At 50.0% G+C, this 20,336-nt stretch overlaps 1 protein-coding gene across 4 annotated transcripts in view; it reads left to right on the top strand.

Annotated features, from left to right (window-relative positions):
* Window positions 1-20,336, top strand: part of LOC128888966 (mitogen-activated protein kinase-binding protein 1) — a 46,100-nt gene that overhangs the window by 1,415 nt on the left and 24,349 nt on the right. For 2 of the 4 annotated variants that reach the window (XM_054146201.1, XM_054146203.1), the window contains exons 2-3: window positions 7,138-7,173; window positions 15,451-15,602. In XM_054146201.1, the coding sequence (XP_054002176.1) occupies window positions 15,522-15,602 (81 nt within the window). In that variant the 5' untranslated portion in view covers window positions 7,138-7,173; window positions 15,451-15,521. Of the gene's footprint in view, window positions 1-7,137; window positions 7,174-15,450; window positions 15,603-19,190; window positions 20,044-20,336 lie in introns of those variants that run through there. The other 2 variants (XM_054146202.1, XM_054146204.1) reach the window with 2 other exon arrangements.

The raw sequence follows: 20,336 nt of genomic DNA, 5'->3' as shown, positions 1-20,336 counted from the left end.
TTGCGTACACGTACGGCGTTTCGCGGACGCGTATGATCGCGTGGGGGGTCTCTGGACAGCATACAATCGCGTATGAATTATCCTCGGGTAAACTGCACGCGCGAGCGTATTCGTAACCATCGCCTCTAACGGAACCGTCGTATTTCGTTTTCTCGAGGGTAGTTGCAAAGGGTCGATCTCGAACCAACGTTCCGACGAAACGAAATAACGAAAAATCGTAAAAATTTCACCAAACGTGTCAAGGTCCTCGGAATCTGACGTTTCGCGCGCAACGATTTAACGCGGTCGTTGAAAAAGGTCGATTTTATTTGCATATCGAAAAAAGATTCCTCGAGTGGCTGGTACGTACAGCGACTGTCCGACGGCAGCTTTGATAGTAATTAGATCGGTGTCGAAGATAACCGGATAGGTAATTCGATTGCCAGTCCGCGTGGGGCGTTCGTTGTTTCGATAATTGAACGCGTTGCAATGAAACAACCATGATCGAAGATCGCTGTATAACGAAAGCAAACTCGCTTATTTATTTTGCAGTTTCTTTTTTTTTTTTTTTTTCAACTCGGGCATAGAAAACAATGCAAGCCCCGCAACATTGGCTAATAATCCCGACGACGTGTTTCATCTGTCGCGAAGGTTCCCACAACGCGTCGATGCTTTTCAGGCGTTGCGCATTTTTGTTTCGGACGACGAGTTAAACTATCCGGCACGCGGCCGTCTCTCATTGTCATGCAAATGATTTTTGCGCAATCACGAAACGGCTAAGCGACACGGACTCGAACGTCGACGCGCACGTGCATGGGAAAAGGTTCCGGAATGTCCAGACGCCGTTAACCCTTTCTCCGCGTATTTGGATTTTCAACTTTGTCCCTCGCCACTTTCCTTTTATCGCCGCCGGCTATTGTTCACCGATAGAAATCGTTTCTCGGCCCGCACGAATCGCGATGATGTCGTTAATGCGAAGTAACGAAGGGGTGGACGATTAAAAGGTTCGCCGAGGTAGCGACACGCGTTGTTTGATCGCGCGAAGAAAAGCGAGACCCGTTGCACCCATCGACGGAATGGATATCGGCTGCTTCCTTTTCGATCGTTGGACGTCATCGAATTCCTCGTGATTTTCCAATCGGTCTCGCTTACCTCCGGCATGGCTTTTATGGAAGACGATGCCGAGAAACGGCCGTCGGCTCGTTTGGACTACAGGCCTCGACAAGGTTTGCGAATGTCTCGCGATAGTTGTTTAAATAAAAATAGTGGTCTGAAAATAGTCGGTCTCCTAAATACCATCGAACAATGATTGGCGCGATCGTCGTCCGTGGATCAAGACCGTCACCGTTACTATTTCGGTGTGAAGAGACACGGTGGCATGAGAAAATAATGTTTATTTGGGTTAGGTTAAAGGAAGAGCAAAAAACCGACGGCTCGGCGGTGTGTCCCGCGTGGTTCGTAGCAGCTTAATCGTTGTTGCGTCGACTGCATCCGGTGCATCGGTGTAATTAATTTTCTCCGGTTAACCACTCGTCAGGAGCGAACAAATTCCTCCGGCCTGGAAGCGTTTAATTATAATTACAAATTCGAGCGTCACGTTCGCGGCAATCGTCGCGAACGAGATAAATATCCCGAATGCAAATCGCGAGTTTACGCGGAAGAACTGTGGACCTAGGCGCATATTACGTTTTTACGTTTGCGCGAATGGTATTAACCAACTTTTTATTCCTTCGTTCGACCAGGTTTCTTCCGTAACAGACGCGCTGTATTCAATAGCGTAACGCGCACAGATATTCCACGTAGAAAGATGCAAATTATTGCGACGCAAGCCTTCTACGGAACGTAGAATCATTTCGTATACTCGTTGCCTTCGCAAACGTGACAAACGCGCGTATCTGGCCATTTTGCTGGACTTTCCGCTCGGTTCGGTCAGCTCGAGCTTCGTCCTTGCGTCTGGTTTCCAGCCCATTAGGCTGAATCCAAACTCGTGTCAGTTTTCGATGTTCCCGTCCCCGAATTCTCGACGGTCGGTCGTTGGTCGGATTAATGTTCGCGAGAAATATGCGGAGACGAGAAGAAACGGTTTCGCCATCGACCGCACCGGCGAAACCAACCTCTCGCTTCGATGATACAACGCGTCTTAACCTTGCGCATCGCTTTGCATGTATAATTCATAGCGTTCGACGAATCCAACGCAACAAGAATTCTGTTTACGCGATTAGATAACATTCGCGTCGAACTAATTGTTTCGCGTACGAGACCTGATCGTTTAGGGCTGCGTAAATTCCTTAAGAATATTCTCCGTTCCGAGGAAGCACGGTTGCGCGCACGGTTGCGAGCACGTTTCGGGACGTTATATTTTATCGATGGATGGGTGGAAGTCTCGAAGTAGAAATTCGAGTACGCCGATGCATAACTGGGTCGCCGTCGGCGGGCAGGTTGGTTAGAATGTAGTTTTCAATGTAGGCAGTCGCATTCCGCATTCCGTGGACCTATAAATAATACGCGTTTTACGGTATTGTGGCGTAACGGCAGCTTCGCCGCACGTTTCTCGCGTTCGATCATTGCGGAACGATGATTCGGAAAATGTTGCTAGCGTCGACAAGGTCGCTTCGCTATTGTACGTATCGATTCCTTATCTGAAATCCTTTTGGAAAAGCCGGAACGATAACGGCGCGAGATCACGTTCTCCTAGAAAAGCCGTTCTTTCGACTTAATTCTTCTCCTCAAAAGGGAAACGTCGCGAACAACAGATTCCGCGTTTACGTACTCGAACGATAGCAAAGAGTTACTCGCGGTAGCGATAACTCGAGACTTGGACGAACCGATGAATCAGATTTTACCGTTGAATCGGAGGTCCGCGTACGCTCGTTGGTTTCTATAATTAACGCGTTCCGTTCGGGTTAGTTATATTTCGACGACGGTCAGCTTAGATGGATACCAGTACGATAAGATCTCTTCTTTTGTTATATCTTTGTATCGGCACGGTCATCCACAAATTAAGAGCTTCCGCTTATCTACTACCGACGTCGCCGCGACGCCGCGCCGATGGTCTTCTGCTTCCTATAATTCCACTGGCGAAATAATCAACGATCACTAATATATATTTTGCTTCGTTTATCGTAAATCTTTTAAAGCGATCGCGTATTCCGCGTGCACGCGACAATCCGCGGAGCGCGTGCAATTGCGCATCGATACGAAGCCGTGTAGTTCTCGGTGCGAATGAAAAACTCGCGGAGAAAGACGCGTCGACGTGTTCCTCGCTACGAGAGCAGCTGATGCGCGCGCTCTCGGACTTGGCTGGTTTCCCGAGACTCGCTTTATTCCCGTAGAAGGCTTTCCAACTCGTTGTTCGAGCTTTTTCTCCGCCCTCGACTCTCCCTCGTCGCCGTTCGCCTCGCGATTTCGTTTTCTTCGCATCGCGAGAAACGCGACTACCTCCGTTCTCGCGTTGCCGATTTTCAATTCCTTTGCCGGGGAAAGAAAACTAGAGAACCAGCTGCCCGAGTGGAATTAATCGTCCAAGTTTCCATTTAGAATGCGGATGAAACCGGTGCGCGTCGGGGTGCACTGGTCGTTGCAAGTTTTGCGCAAATGCCCGTACTTACGCGAAGCGCTTTTTAAAGCTCGACTAACGCGACGGGTGTAAAGAAATTTTACCGAGTCGTTTCAGACGTCGAAGAATAACCGTTGCGATCGAGAAACGTTTTATTGACGATCGAACGACCGAGCGTAATAAGCGAGGAGAAATAAAACGTACGTATTACCTTGGGCGAGGAGTGTTTCGTCGGCAGAAACAATGAAACGTTCGGCCGGAAGGAACGGGAAAGCACGAGAATTCTTTTATTCGCGCGATAAGTCGTCGATGCGCGAAGGAACATGCAAAAATTTCTGCACAGCGCTCGCTCGCTTCGCTAGTTTCCATACACGGTTCCTTTGACCGCTGATGGAACGCGAATTTCATCCGTTGCCGCAACTCGTATTCCGCATAGCTGCCGCGATTATGCCGCTGCAGAGGACTGTATTTTCACTCCCTCGACCTTCTCTAAAATTCCACCCAAGAACGTCGCATTCGACGTTCTCTCGTATCGTTGAAATTCAGTCGACGGTATTTTCTCAACGGATCGAGTCTTCCCGCGCGAGTTTGCTTACTCGTCAAAGCGTTGCGTTACCTACAAAACGAAAGGAAACTTCGATACGCGAAAGTTGATACTTGGCGTGGCGAGACGCGCATCTTCTTCCTCGAGGTGAACAACCGTGGACAACCGTGCTCGTAAAATTTCTGGCCCGGTCGCAGGCAGTAAAGATCTCAAGCCAGACTCGACGCGTGCCGTTAACGCGCGCGTTCCTCTCGCGGCGGGCCGAAACGACACGATGAAAAGACCTCGAATCGCGGAATCGTCTCGAGCGCGTTAACGGGCCGCCTAGGTGTATATCGTATAGGGTGCACGTATAAACTGCCGGTGTATTTTTAGCTAGTCCCGTGTCGGATTTCCTGTACACTCGATACAGTACAAACTCGATGGCGCATAGCACTCGCCAGGGGATGGATGGTGGTTGCCATGCCTACGTCTCTCCCACGACCCCGGCTCTCTGTCTGTCTCCTCTCCGTCCATCCATACGACCGCGACCGTCGGCGTCGGTCCGTTCGTCGGTGTTCGTTCGATACCTGCCTTTACCTCTCCTCGTCAACCAATGCTTTCGCGCCTTATCATCGTTTATGATTTTCTACTTTCGCGAATCGCGGGAAACGGTCGACCGAAGCGCAGTCACGGTTAGTTTCTAGCTCTTTAAACAGTCTACCCCATGTGTACTTCGGGACCGCTGTAATCTCGTTTCTATCCCAAACGTTCGCGCGGTTATTCCGTAAAACGCACGCTCGCGCCGCAATCAGACTTAAAAATAACTCGTCGAGTCGCCGTAGAAAAACTGCCGCGCGTAATTCGAGTGTTGCTCTCGGGTTCGATGATTAGGTGTAATTGGCTGGAAATAATTGTAGCTCGGGCCGGCGTAAGTGGCTCGTTGCCGCGGCTTTGTTCGCGGATAAGTATCGATTAACGGCCGCAACGAGATCTAACGATGCTGCTTCGCGAATTAAACGTTGACGATCTCTTGTTCGCGGCGAAAGGAATCGTAGTTTTCGCGCCGGTCAGCGGCAGAACGGTGCAATTGTTGCGTCGCGCGAGTAGCCTTTAGCGCGAAATCGTCGATCGGCTCGGAAGCAAGGGTCGTTCGGGAATATTCGCCGACGAATATTATCCGTTGGAACAATGGTGCTTTCGCGACGATGAATCGGGCCGGGGCTATTTCGGAGCTTGACGGGTCGCCGCGGGTAAAAAAAGTGTGACGTTAATTAAAAGCTTGACATAAATCACGACGAACGCCAAAATGCTTTTCTCTCCGTGCACCGACACACTCGTGCATTTTCCGCTTCGCGACGACTCGCTGCGCGAAACGACTCTGTCTTCTTCCGCGAGAAAGCGACGAACGGACGCGTTTCGTCTGTCGATCGAACGAGCCTCGGTGAAGAACTGATTTCGAGCGACTCCGTAAAAGAGGAAAAATCAGCATCCTCGATCGTTATCTGTATTCGTGGCACAGAGTACGCGTGCACGTGGCGCGAGCAGACGCTGTTATTTAACACTGCAGCTATTTCCAGGTGCGTGCGTCGCAGTCGGTGTCGAGTGCTACTACTCACCAACAAACTGCAACGCCACTCGCGGAACCTTTATATCGCTTAATCTCCTCTCGCCTAGTCCGTCGAAACGAGTCACTTTTTCAGTGCCACTCCTTTTACTACCATTTTCGACTCGCGTTTAGCGTCGTCACGGGTATTTTCAGTTCGACTAGGCGCATCTAGAGCGAAACCAGTTCGCCGAGCCGTTGGGGAGACGCGCGACTCGCGATTTTAAAGATACGAGGAAGTCGTTCAAGTTGGTCGTTTTTCACAAGGTTGCTCGAACGCGATCGAACGTTGATCGATGATGCGATCGAGACGTGCCGGCGTTAACGCGGACGCCGTAAACACGCCGGTACGGATACGCGCGTTCTCCGACGCTTTCTAGGAACGAAGGTTGCACGATGCCGCGATTCGAGCGGAAACGCAGGTGGATATTACGCGATAGTTGTTCGTTACGCAAAAGCCGGGAGTACATTGCGATTAGGAACGACCTCAAAGCGATATCCGCTTGTTATCTCGAACGACGCGTTACGAATGTTTACGTTGATAAAACAGCTGGTTAGCGCTCGGCCAGAGGTAGATAGGATATGTCTTTCGAACACGTATTCGTCGTTGTTTGCCCGACGGCACAAGAGCTTTAAAGGGAAATTTCCTTGTACTCGTAGTTTCGGTGAGCAGATTCGATCGGGTCGAAAGCTAGCGTTGGGGTAAACACCACGATGTCAAAAGTAGCGGAACGGAAGCATTCGCTGAGCAAAAGGTCGGTCCACCACGCATATCTTATTGTACGTTGCATCGATTCCCTTAGGGATTTCGATACTCGTCGAACAACTCGTGGCAATGCATCGTATCGATCGTTGTTCCGTTACGTGCAACCTTTTCGGAAAATGGACTCGAAACTCGGCAACGTCTTGCAATTTGCGTTATTTCAAGTTTCGTCTCTCCAGAGATGCGATACATTTGGGACGAGAGATACTCGGCTAGAATTATTTCGCGGAAGGCCTGCACTCGTAAAATTCAGTTTAGGAAGCTACCGCTCCTTTCCAAGCTCCGAAATCATATCGTAATTGTAAATATGCCTCGGCGAGTATATCCCGACCTTCCCGCGTTAATAGGTTTACTCGACGCGACACGGTTTCTTCCTTCTTCCTTTTCCGATATGTAAACATCGGTTCGCTCGAATGTGGCGTAATTAAAAGTAGATTCGAAGTTGCTCGCGAATTATCGGACGGTCGTTTTTCCGCGAGCTTTACGGCGATTCTTGCCGTTTTCGAGAATCGGCTAACACGGTGCTGAGGACGTCTAACAAGGTGAACAGGAAATCCGAGTCCACGACACGGTTTCACACGCGTCGTTCCCGATACACTTCCTCGCCGACGAACGTTGTAAGTGGACAAACATCTGTACACGTGTCGCGCGTCGAGGACGGATCAGCGTTCGAGCAATATTTTCAACATTTTTTGTTATTTTTGTTGCAGATCGCGGGACGCGAGACTCAACCGGAGAGCATCGCGGTAAGCGTCCGAGGATTGTTTATTCCATTCGAGCTCTGCGTACCGATTCGAATAGAGTCGTATTTCGCGTATAATTTTCACGCGAAAGCACGAGTTTATCGTAACTCGAGACCATGATAGTGTTCTACGTACCATTTGCTTTTTCGTGCTATTTTATGGATCTGACTCATGCCGAGTATCGTCAGTGTTTGCAAACTTGTTGTACGTTGCTTCGACGAAAGCTTTTAATCGAACAAAAACTTACGTATCTATTCTGTCGTGTCTACACGTGCATATTTACGATAGGTAAATAGAAAATGCAGGGAACTCGATAAGAGTCGAATGGAAACCGCGAACCGAGAAGTATATCATCGTTAATTTTCCGTTCGCGATTCGATCGTTGGATATCGCTCGCGCAAAAATAATTTCGTTTATCGCGCTTTCCAACATTGGAAGATTTCGTGTTTCGATGAAAGCTGCTCCAAGGTATGCTTTAATCGATGAAATTACCGATGCCGAAATAATTTCAGTTTCGAGTCCTTGGCAACGTATCCCGTTGCGAGGAGGGCTGCAGGATGGGATGGAATGGGTTGGAATGGAATGGAAAGGAAAGGAAAGGAAAGGGAAGAAGGGTCGGGAAAACGGGTCGATAGTCCGTAAGTTTATATTCCTGTGCGGTCTCTGGCCGCGTCCGGTCGTAGAAAATTTATTTGTCTAGCACAGGCTCGTAACAGTTTTACAGTCTGACGGGGGTTCTACCAAATAATTCGTCCCACGTTTGAATAATATATCGCGATTCCAACGTCGTTCAAACGTGACGCGGGACCGCGGCTACGCGTCGAAAGTAACTCCGACGCTTGCACCGCGTCGCGCGCCACGCTTTTTACGGTTCTCCGTCGACGATCGGCCGCGGCGGCCCCTATGCAATAATCGTTCGTATGGAAAATATTTTTTGACGCGTTTACGAGCGTGTGGCCTCTCTCGGTCGGCCTTCGAGTTTCGATCTCGTCCCGGTACCTTGGCAATTTCTCGTAAACTTGGACCAGGTACGCTTCGGGCTCTCGGTCGCGGCAAGTATCTATACGAGCTGGTGTCTGAAATCGTTGCATATTCTTTCCGAGTCGAACGGTTTCGTACACCTGTCGGTCGGTAATTTCGTTTCACACGAGCCTCTAATTTACTTACGATCGCGGCGGCGTAAGGGGAAACGCTATCGCGTTTGCTCGTCACCTGGAGACGGTGAACGGGGGGGTAACGTCAACATTACCTGGACGCGTAGACTCTCTCGAGCTGGTCGTAATCTTTGCTCGGCAAACACTTCTCGGCGAGATACGAAGATCGCGTCTTCTCTTCTCGATGAAAAGAAGGTAGGCTGCGTTTGGCTGGCGGTACCTACGCTCTTTTTTCCGCGCCTCGTTATTAAAGGTCTCTTTAGAGCCCCGGCACCTCCGAAGAGCATCGACCTAGAATTTGCGTCCTCTGTTTGGTTTTCCATCAGCGGAGAGTTGGTTCGTGTCTCGGGATAATGAACCGGTCAGCGTGTTTGTTTACATTTTCGATTAAACTGTGCGTAACGACGAAAGTTTTCGCTCTTTCCGGTGCAACGTAAATACGCGATGAAATTGCCGTAGCGCTGCTGGTGGGAACGGTGAAAAAACTTGAAACGTTCGATAGGAATCGAGAGGAACGCGGTCGTTTCGGGAACGAAGCAAGAGTCCGTCCATCATTTTTTTTCCCAATCGGAGCGTTAACCGACGGACGATACGCGCCAAGAAAAAGGAAGTACGTATGCTAACGTTCGCGATATAATCGGGTTCGCGATTCCCTTTGGAATCGCTCGTAACGAAAGACCGAGACGTCTCGAGTTGCCAAGTTCAGGGGTTAAGGAACACGCCAAGTACGAGAAATCGTGATTCGAGAGCCGACCGTGCCTAGTCGCGCCGATTGTTTCTCTCGTCTCGGTTAATTTCTCGCAATTAGCGCGTTGGCGGTAAGATCGGTTCGTTGCAAGCGATCAATCGCACGCACGGGATCGCGTATACGTTGCGATAGGTTGTGTGTTTCACTTCTAGAGGCAAAAGAAATAAATGACCGTCTTGTTAGCGATAATCCGATAATAATTTGGATTCGACCCGGTATCTTGGACGCGTGATGCAAGCGTGACGTAATCTTGGCGAGGTGCTTAACCGTCCACGATCTCACGCGAAACGAAAATTAGAACTTTCTCCTATTTGTAATTTGGCTGACCCCCAGATCTCTGCTATACGACGTCGCGTACGCTGCGTTATTCCACGATTGCGAGTAAAATCAATTTCACGCGGGGCATCGACACCTCCGTAGAACGTAATGACGTGCAACGAAGTCTGCGGAGAGGTCGTTGCATCGTTTAGATAGGGCGGAGAGCAGAACCTCGAGTGGCATGCTCCTCGAACGATTATAATTTTCACGCGTTCTTTCGATTCGTAACACTTCCGCGCGTGTCGGGAGCGCGATTGCCAACGATCACTCGTTCGACTCGTTCGATCGTGTCCCGCGAAGCAACTCGATCATTTTGAAAAGATTACACAGTTTCGTCTTTCCACGAAGTTTGCGATTAGTCCTCGCGTACCGCGGAGTAGGCAATCTTCCGCGACAGGTACGATAACGTTGCAAGCTCGTCCGCGCGATTAACGGTGGTGAAATCACGGCAAAAATTTATCCGATTGACGCTCCATGCTCGACGAGGGAGCTTCGGCACTTTTCACCTCTCGCGGTTATTTTAACCGAGCGGGTAGCCGACGACGAGAGGCGCAGCAGCTCGTTGGCTCGCGGGTCACGTTCCTCGTCTCGTCTCGTCCCGCCTCTGACAATACGGCTGCTCGATGGAGGCCGGTCATCGCGTCCAGCCAGCGTAGTCCACTGTCGGACCAGAGAACCATTCGCCACCGTGCATCCTATGGGACCTTGGCAGTGACAAACTGTGCAGCCATCGTATGCTCTCTCTCTCTCTCTCGTCTCTCGTCTCTCGTCTCTCGTTTTTCCGACGTGTTCGGGTCAGCCAGCCTGCGAGAGTCTCCTGGAATTCTTTGTTCCGCATTGAGTCGCCTCGACGCGCTCGTTGTCTCGGGTCAACAAACTCCATCACCTGGACGTTTGCTCTACGATAGCGCTATCGATCGTCATCGGTGTTTATCGTAGCAACATATTTTTTATCGGTTAAAACAATGCGTTTCTTTGAAACTTTTCGAAGAGCGCGATACGACCGATTCTCGGTCTTCTTTCCGGTAACATTTTTCTGGACGATGCGGGAAAGTTAAACGTTCGCAAAGAATACGTCGAGTTTTCCCAGCGTTAGTCGACACGAGAAACGCGTTTGTTTCTTACGTGGAACCGCTTCGAGATTGTTTATTTGGTAACGTGGCGGTTGCAAGGATAGATGAAACGATTCAAGTTTTCGCGAGCGAATAAACGTACACGGTTGTTCTACAAACTGGAGCAGACGAGACCAGATGAAAGGCGCCACAGCTAACCAAGTGTGTAGTTAGCCACTCGACTGGCAATCGGTTTCCCCTATGGAACCTTGGCAGTGACAATCAGCCGTATGCTCGCATATCTCTTTATAGCATGGTGGTTTTGTACGGCGTATACCCGACGTATTACTTCCTTATTACGTAACCACGCTTAGGAACTCGCGAGGATTTTCAAACGTTGCCATCCGACTCGTTTTAAGCGTAACTCGATTTCCGTCCCTTTCTCGTTTCTTCTCCCGAAGGAAAAAGCAGCGAGGGTGTGTATTCGGTTATCGACGCTGCCCATTATTTAATTAATACACCGTGGATCAACGAAGGACAAATGAATTCAGCTCGCGACGTAATTTATTTCGCATTGTCCCGTAATCGGTGGGCTGAATGAAAGAGAAAGCACCGTGAATCGTGGCACACCGATCGAACAGGGAATGCAAATTAATCTCGGATCCTTTGCCTTATTTGTCACGCTCGTAGATTTAACGTCAAACCCGGATCTGAGTGAAACTAATTTCGCTCGTTACGCGGAAAGTAATTAAGAGTTGTGAAATTAAACGACTGGAAACTTTGGTATTTTTTTGCGATAATTGAATAAAAATTCGTAGATACCTGATAGCGATGAAAAAAGTGTTCGAAGCGAAAAGCGGTTGAGCGAAAAGCCCCACCGGCTTGCCGTAGGCGGGGGTGCGACGAGAGTCCTAACGAGTGTGGGTGGTTGATGATTATAGTCGCGCCGTAACGTACCGCGACGGATTTGTGGCTGGTAAATTACGAGTTCAAGGATAAACGAAGGACGCGGAAAATCCTAATCCAAAAAGGTGTAACTGATAGGTGCGAGATTTTTGTATGAAATTGTCTAGAGCCGAAACGTCAGCTCAGGTACCTTATCTGCGGTACAAGGAATAGAAGGTGAGAGATAGGTTTTATCGTCCCGTCGGTAGCGACGATAATTCGACGTCGAGAGAGCGATAAAGACGAGACTCTCGAGATGCTTATGTAAAACAATTTATTGGATGGTTACGCACGATCGTCAAGTACCAGCCGTGTCTGGATTCGAGGTCGACTTTTCGATCGACCTGGCAAACCGATGGGAGGGAAGCACGGCCTAAATCGCGTCTTTAAGTCCAATACGATACGCGATTGCGGCACGTGATCTAATCTCGTCGCCGGAGTCGCTTGGTTCCGCTTGGTTCGGATTCGAGCCACTCGGTTAAATCAATTTCCGATCGGTTCGCTCGATTTTCGTCTTTTTCTCCGGTGCTTCGCGAAGCCTTTTTCGAGCGTCGTCGGAGAGATGTCGAGATCGAACCGCGACCAGCGTACAAGCTGACCCGTTTTCCGTGAATGTTCATTTTCTCCGAACAAAGTCAACATCGATCGATCGGGAAAACTGTCTCGGACCAAAGAGAATTCGATACAATCTACGAGTAAGTGGAACGTGGACGTCGTTTTATTCCCATCATCGATCGACGGTGGTCGATCGTTAATTGCTGCGTAATTCTAATTAGCGAGCTTTCCCTGTCGCGAAAGAACGAACGGATACGAATCACGTTTATCACGCGACGATAGTACGCGCGTAGGCGAAGCGATACACGCCGCTCAACAATTCGTTGTACCTTTCCCGACGTCGCGTCGGTGGGTCATTACGATTCTCACGCTCCCTTTACGATATTTTACGGTACGTTCTGTCGCCGGGAAACCGCGATCCGTCAGATTCACGTTCGTTTCTATCTCTCTGTAAGACGTTAACGCTACGATTGTTTTCGAAAAGAGGGTATTTAATCGCGCGGTGAACCGATAACGAGAAGCATTCGCGTGCGGGCAAATTGGGTTAGCTAGAATCCGTTGGCGAGAAACGGTGAAAGCCTCATCCGCGAGTGATCTCTCGCGACGCGTTCGTGCCCTAGTCGACGATGAATTCGTAGCGGACGTTTCTACGCGGGGATCGGTCTACTCGCTCGTTAACCTTTCGTCCAAAGTAAACATTACGATTACACCGTTATTGAACGCTGCCCCTTTATTCTCGTGCTTCAGCGTGCGCGTTACGTAAACAGGACTTGTACACTTCGCTACGATACTTCTATATTTAGCACGGTTATGTCACGTTATGCTACGCATAGCGCGGCTAATTTTTCGATCAAATTCATTCAAACACTCTCGGTAACTGGTTGTTATCTTTAGAGTATCGATCGGTCGAGCCTTGCCGAGCGTTGCGCGCGTATTCTTTTTTCGTTGAGGAGGAAAGTATTCGAGGGTTTGTTCGATGTTGAACAACCGATTCTGTACGCGAGTGTTTTTTATTTTTTAACTGTTATCGTTGCGGTGTTCGTGCGTAACGTTTGTAAGACGAAGCATCTCGTCGTCGTCGTCGTCGTAGGATTAGCTGTAACTCTAATGGAAATGTGCCAAAATTCGTGCTAATGCGGGACCGATTCGTGAACTAGGCTGTCGTACATTATTCCTGGTAATTAAAGTCGCTGCATCTCCTTCGATTCGATATCCAGCGGCATATTAGATTTCTCCGATCCTGCGTCGAGCATGCGAACGCGCTCAGACGAAACGTAACCGCTTTCTTAGGATACCTACAAGTTCTTCCGGGGCGTGAAGTACGCGTACCTGTTTTAAAAGTCGCGCAGACACTTCGATCGCGAGCAGTCGCGATACCGATATCGCGAGCGCACTCGTAGGGGCGGGTCGCGAAGACGGAAATCGATGTGGGTATAATTGAACCATGTATCTCGCACGCCAAGTACCGTGGATTGTGTTCGCATCGAAATTAATAGGCCGCTATTATTTGGCCTAGCGAATCGAGTAAATACTCGGCTGGCTCGTATCTGGTACGACCGGCTGTCTCTCGAACGAAAAGAATAGACAGTTTGGTGATGCACCATTTACCATGAGGGACGCGCTTTTATTGCGATCGGTGAGCGACGATAGGCATCGATGACATTCGAGTCGAAGGCCGACGATAGCTGTTAACTCCATCAAGAGTTTGTCGGGAGCAAGGACAAATTGAACACGAATCTTTATTTTTTTACTCGGAGCGTAACAAATCCCAGCGACTGTGTTGTTTTCGTTTCGCGAAAAGGTAGTTTTTGAGCACGTGCCAAAACGCGAGGATAAAGTACGGGGTTTGTTTCGTTACATTCACGAGGTAACCGCTCGCCAAGTTTTACCCTTTCGCGAGTAAATTATACCCGTCGTGTTCCAGCGGAGAAATGGCCAGCGATCCGTCGTTTTATCAAACGCAGCTGATTCGCTGTTATCGCGGTCGTTAAGTTTCTAACGAGAATCGAATAGTCGTCCTTCAAATTTTACTTTAAACAGTTTTAAATGACATCGAGAAAACTTTGGTGAGTTTGGCGAAGCGCGATGGTTCTCCTTCACGGCCGAGGGGTGGAGGCGTTAAGTTTGATCGAATCTACGATACCCGATCCCGTCGAAATACCACAAGTTCGTCCCCTCGATTTTCAAATATTTGGCCGAGAGCCAAGCTCTCCTCTTCTCATCGGACGCGACGCGACGCGACGCGACGCGACGCTGCACGGCGACCGAGTCGAGCGCCGCGGAACCCGCGACATCGGATACGTATTAATGGACAAACCTCATCAACGGTCTGTTAAAGACGCGTTTAACGATGCCGCCGCAACCCGACAGCGGTTCGCGTTTCCGTGTCCCGGCTTTGCAGCTCATAAATCCCACCGACAACGAACCCGGCAATGCGTCCACTAAAACGCATCCGGTAATTGGCTCGGCATGCACGCGTACGCGATATCGGCCGTTCTTGCTCTCGCGACGCGTTCGCGTTCGTTTTGTCACCTCGCACGTCGCGATCCTCCAGTTTTCCAATGTTTCGAGGAATTACTCGATTCCGTATAAATACCAACGTGTTACGTTTTACGAATCCGCTCCGCTTGATCGAAGAATGAATTTTCTCGAACGTCGAATCGTTTCCCGGTCCGCGACGATGCAACGAAAAAGTCGCCACCTAAAATCTGCGCGCTTCAGTTGTCGATGCATTCCGCGAGACAAGTTTTTCGCGTCGTCGATCCACCTCCGATTTTATCTCGGCAATTTCTGGAAGGCAGCCCCGTCAGCCGTTAGCTGCTGACAAGGCTGCAAGAAACGAAGGGTTAATATCGTGCTTTATCGATTTCGCGTCATGTTAAACTGCTCTCTGCCACCGGTGGAAGCCATATCCGCGTCCCTTCTCGCAGTCGCTGTAGCACGAAACTTTTCTTGCGGTTCACGGTCGACGTTTTCGCGCGTCCGCCGCGGAAACTCGAGCGAATCGAATGAGAACTTTAAAGCCCGCGAAATTATCGAATTTTATTTTACTTATATACTTTTGCTCATCGACTGGAAAACCTTTGCGAACACACGGCGTCGCGCAATCTGGACGGTAACGATTTTTCTCCACGCAACGTTCGAAGGCGTTGGTAAAGGGGAAATCGAGAGGCGAGGTCGACATTCGAGGAATCTTCTCCGGCGTGCTGGCTACCTGTACCTGTTCGTGCATTACCTTCCGTTAACTCCCGTACATACCGTTATCCATTCCTCGCGTTTGCAACCACCAGCTGTGCCGGTCGAGCCGGAATTCGCGTAGGTCTCGATCTCCCACGATCGCGAGCACGCGCGCGCTCGCGTACACACACACACACACACTCTCTCGTACACCTTTACTCTTACTTTCGCCCAACGACCTGCTATTTATTGCCAATCGAGTGGCGGATATCGACCCCATTTTTTAACTTGATCACAAGACCAGACATTAAGTCGTCCGTTTTGTTCGCAGAATATGAAGTGAGCGAATCGAATCTCCTTCAGGGATGACATCCTGACGAGAGAGCAAAGTTAACCATCGCGATGGATCCACCAGCTACGAGCAAGGTTCTGCGAGCTCCTAGCCTGAAGAGGGGCCAGGAGAACGTCAAGATACAGGACAGGGTGAGTCGAAAGTTTGCGATGAATCTTTGCCCTCGTTAAATTCCCGTATAGTTTCCTACTGATTTTCCTCCGTATGGAGAAGCCGGGTAATCGAGAAGTTGTAAAACGAATCCGAATGATAGCAAATCACTGGAGCAGCAGCTCTTACTCTTATCGTCGTTATCGATGTTATTTGTTCGTTACCGCGGTACGTCTATTATCGTTTGGTGCGATTTAAGCGTGCGCTTCCATTCATTTTTATTATACTTTGTATTAATGTTATCTGAAGTGTAATCGAATCGATACGCGTAAAAACTGCTACGAACGTATCGCAAGGTCTCGGGTCTTCCAATTCCGATCCAGGCAATTCCCGATTCCCTGGTTAGTCCGCGCGATCGGGCATGCATTCGATTCTTCGGAATGGAAAGTGACAGCGATTGGTCGAGCAAACGCGTCGCGATGCGCGCACGGGTTCCTCGTAGCGGATCACGGCGGAGCTGACGTCGCCAAAGACAATAGCCGCAGCTCGACCGTGTCGAGTCGTCGTTGCGCGCCGGATGCACATTATGCATCCCTGTCGATGCAGCTGCAGCAGCAGCACCACCGCCACCAGTAGCAGCCCCGGATTGACGTCACGGCGATTCTCCTTTTTTTTTTTCGAGGACCTCGCTCGTCCGCTCGTCTCCATCCGAATCGGTCTCGGTGTTTGTACGCGCGGCGAGTTTGCGCGCACGCGATTCTCTCGCAGCACGCGTTCCGCGTCCAGCGTACTTCTCGAGAAGGTCTTCCAGAATCCCGACGCGTCCACTTTGTGGAAAATTCACCGCTCGCTTCCACGCTACTTTCCCTCTCGGCGACGTTCCTGTTCGCGGATCGAGTTACGTATCCACGCGCGAGCCATGCCGCGTGCGTTTGCACTCGTTGCCCCAGTTGCATCGAGTCCGAACTAACGACGTGTCGTTTCTCAACGGATGGCTAAGCCGTCTATAGCTTATCGCGGGCTTTTCGCTTCTATTTCTGAAATTGGAATAGCTTCTTCGGCGCATAAATCGACGACGAAACGGGACCGTTCGAACAAGTGGTCGTCGACAAACGTACAGACTTCTTTACCGGCCGTTCCACAATCTTGAAGACTACGACGACAGGCGCTCCCTGCCAGTCGAATCGAGAAGCGCGTCTTACGGTTTTACAGTTTCCTCGTCGATCTTATCGTGCGCTCCTTCGCGAAAATCTGCAAGCACGCGGTCTCTTCGTCTCTTGGAGAGACAGAGCGGGCGTGACGTGAAAAGGGAGACCGTGATTCAAGGTCGGAAAGTGGTGACCTTGAGCAGGATTATTTTCCGCCTCGTGAACGGTACGCTAGATGAAACATACACCCACAATTTTCCGATAGTTCCATCTAGGTATACCTATAACGCAGGCCATCCTAGCAACCATCTTTATCTCCGGAAACACTTTTCCCCGAAAATCGTTGAGCCAGAATTCGGAACTCGTTCTTACCTGACCAAGACCTCGGCAAAGTTCAATTGTGATCTCGAAACAGGTGTACCGGTCGCAGCTGGTGCAGGTCGTTGACCGAGTTCGACACACTTTACACGGTCAACCCTCGGCTTTTACTTTTTCTCGAAAGAGCCATTGAGAGCGGTTCGAAGACCCGGTCAATCGCATCGGTTCGGAATCCCTTTCGGTTGCGGATGTCGTTTCGTATACCTCTTCGGACGTACCGATAAAACCTTCGAAACGAATCCGATTCACGTCCTCGTTACGCGTGCCACGGGCTTGTTCGTTTCAACATTTTACGATCAGGTTTTATTACATATCTTTACGTATAGCAATTCTGAGTTTTATTCGCGCGAATCGCTCGAAAAAACTAGCAACGGAGAACAGAGTCGGATGCCCATCGCCAGCTACGACTTCCTGTTTTGTCTAACGGTACGATTCACCGGTGATTCTTCCTCGGCGCTCCCAGCAGCTCATCTATCGATCTGCCTACCCATTTTCTTTCTTTTCTTTTTTTTTTGTTTTTAAATTAATCCGTTAATTTGTCAAAATTAGTCCACGTTTAGGGAGTGCATAGAATACGAGAACGCGGTGTTTGATAATTTCACATTGGCGGTTCGATAAACCTTTTAGGCGTTATTACATCGGAAGATAAAACAGCTAATACGAGACACACCCTTTGCTTGCCACCAGCCCTTTCTCGTCTGCTACGTACCGCACGCTTTTACTCCTCGTCTGCGGGAGGTTTTAACAGAATTGCTTCTTATCACGCGACCCTCCGTATTCCTCTCTTTTTTTTTTTTTATTTTCGATTCCACGGACGACCGGCGAGTACACGAACGAGTTTAATATTACCTGTCGAGTATGGATAAAAAGGTGTGCACTTTTTATTGAAAACGTCTACTCGGATAAAAATCGTAGTCATGCCATGGACGTGGTCCACCGTGTAACAAAAACGATTCTAATTTGCATGTCGACCGATTCGAAGGTCGTCGGCGATATCGTACCCGGCGGAATACATAATCGAAAAGGTCGTGTCTCGACCGATAATGAATCTCGCGGATACTAATTTCCGATCGCGGAAGCGGAAGAGACGTTGCTTCCACGGGACGGATGCGCAGATCAGTGCTTGAATTAATTATTCCCTCGCTCCATTCTGGTCGCACGAGTTCTGCCGTGAGTTTGCTCGAGTTCGTCGTCGTTCGGGCTTAACGTACATTGTCCCGATCGGATATTTATACGCCCGAGTTCGAATCGGTACCAGGCGTACGTTTCGAGGAAACATTTTGGGCCATGCATATTCAGCGTTTCGGTGGTCGTTCGCGATTCGCCGGTTGCGTGGAGCGTTTCGATCTGGAAGCGCGGTCTCGCTTTCGGAGTTTTACTTTCTTGAGTACGGATCGATGGCGGATGATTTCGCGGGAACGAACCAGACCGAATTCGAGTAACGCGTGTAGTTCTCGTGTTTCGTCGGCTGCGCCGTTTTCACGCTGAACGACACGCGATACGTTTCGGGATTTCGTCACGCATCCGAAATCTGGCGACGCGAGCGAGAGGACGACGCCTTCGACGATGACGGTTCCGCGGCCGTGAAGGCTCCGAGTTGCTTCACCGACGTGGGTGGAAATTTCGTATTCGTCGACCTTAACGATCGAGGAGAAACGAAGACGTGCCCACGTATAGCGATCTGGCATAAACAAACATTCTCGAGAACCTTCCAGATCGGAGTTTCGTCGATGATCGTTTCGGGACGCTAGAAAAACGTAGAACGCGTCGTTCGTCTAATTCGCTCCTTTCCTCTAACAAAACAAATAGTTGGTTAAGATTGAACAACGTTTAGGCACGATTAGCGAGGGTATTGAAGGCAACCCGTATCCGAGAGAACTAGTAGAAAAAACGTCGAGCAAAAAGGAGAAGAAAAGAGGACTCGAATGGCCATCGGTGGCAAAGGCCTGGCAAGTTGCAGGTAGGATATAGTCGCGATTCGCGAGCACGGGAGTGGGACGGACGGACGGAGGGAGGGAATGGGGGAGAGAGAGGGGGGGGAGGAAGTATCCGAGATAGTCGGATAGAGGAGTAGAGCAAAGAACGGCTCAGTCGAGAGTTGGACGTCCCCCCGTCGTTGTTGTTTCTGACTCGCGGTTCTCGTTAGCGGTCACGCGAGAAGGGACCGGTGCGAGTAATTACCGGGATTCGGTGATCCATCCGAATTGTTACGTAACACCGGCGATTTCCTCGAACCGCAGAGGCCGAATCCGCGTCGTTGGAACGATCGAGTCGAGTCGAGTCGAGTCGAGCAACTCTCGCTTCGCTTCGATTTCTGGCAGTGTTTCGGACAAGTTTCGCGCGACGAGAGGCGTTTGATTTACACCCAGCTGTGCTCCAAGTCGTTGCCGCGCTCGTCGTTCGAGCGCCTCGACTTATTTACGCGCGTTCAAAGTGCCGTATAAACACTCGAAAGTGACATGTAGCGCGCGTTGTCTGCGTGTTCAGGAGGAGGACGTACGCGTTCCATCTCGGTGGGACGCACAAGAAGCGCGTGCCAACTCGGAGTCGATACCCTCGACGCGGAACGGTGAAGTGGGTAGTTAAACGCTAGTCGTAAACTGGCGTTCGCCGCGAGTTCCTTAAAACATCCGACGTTTCGATGGAACAGAAGCCAAGTGGTTGCCCCGTGATCCGTGTTCTCCTCGAAAGCCTCGAGAAGAACTATCTCGGTCGCGATTTCTCGACGAGGGACAAGGTTTATCGTCGGACGTCGTCCCGCGACTTAAGGGAGAAAGCGAAGATCGTCGACGGAAAACGACGAGAGATGTTGGATACGCGACAGTTCGGATAGTAGGTGTCGCGTGCGGAAAATCGGTGAAAGACGAGCGATATTCGACGCGAAAAAATGGCGCTGATCACGTCCAGGAACAGCTCGCCCGTTGTACGGGACAAAGAGAGTATTCCGGCCTACGACGTAAGTATACGCAACACGTTACGCGATTATCTTCTCGCGCCTACTGCCGCATGGCGGTGGCACCACGCGCTGCTGCAGGTGCAGCTGCCCCGTATTCCGCAACTTTTATTCCGTGTACGCGATCGTGTTCGCGTACCGGGCAAAAGAAAAATATCGCGAAACGAAAACGTCGCTCGACGACGCTCTCGACTCGTGGAATGAGTTTCCAATTGATTACGGCCACGCGATAACTCGGGAAACGAGCGGTGCCGCGAGTCCAATTATTCTTCGAGAGCGATAAGGAAGTACCGGTT

Source organism: Hylaeus anthracinus, unplaced genomic scaffold, assembly GCF_026225885.1.
Source record: "Hylaeus anthracinus isolate JK02 unplaced genomic scaffold, UHH_iyHylAnth1.0_haploid 11994, whole genome shotgun sequence".
NCBI classification, from domain to species: Eukaryota; Metazoa; Arthropoda; class Insecta; order Hymenoptera; family Colletidae; genus Hylaeus; species Hylaeus anthracinus.
This window is presented reverse-complemented; position numbering and strand designations above follow the sequence as displayed.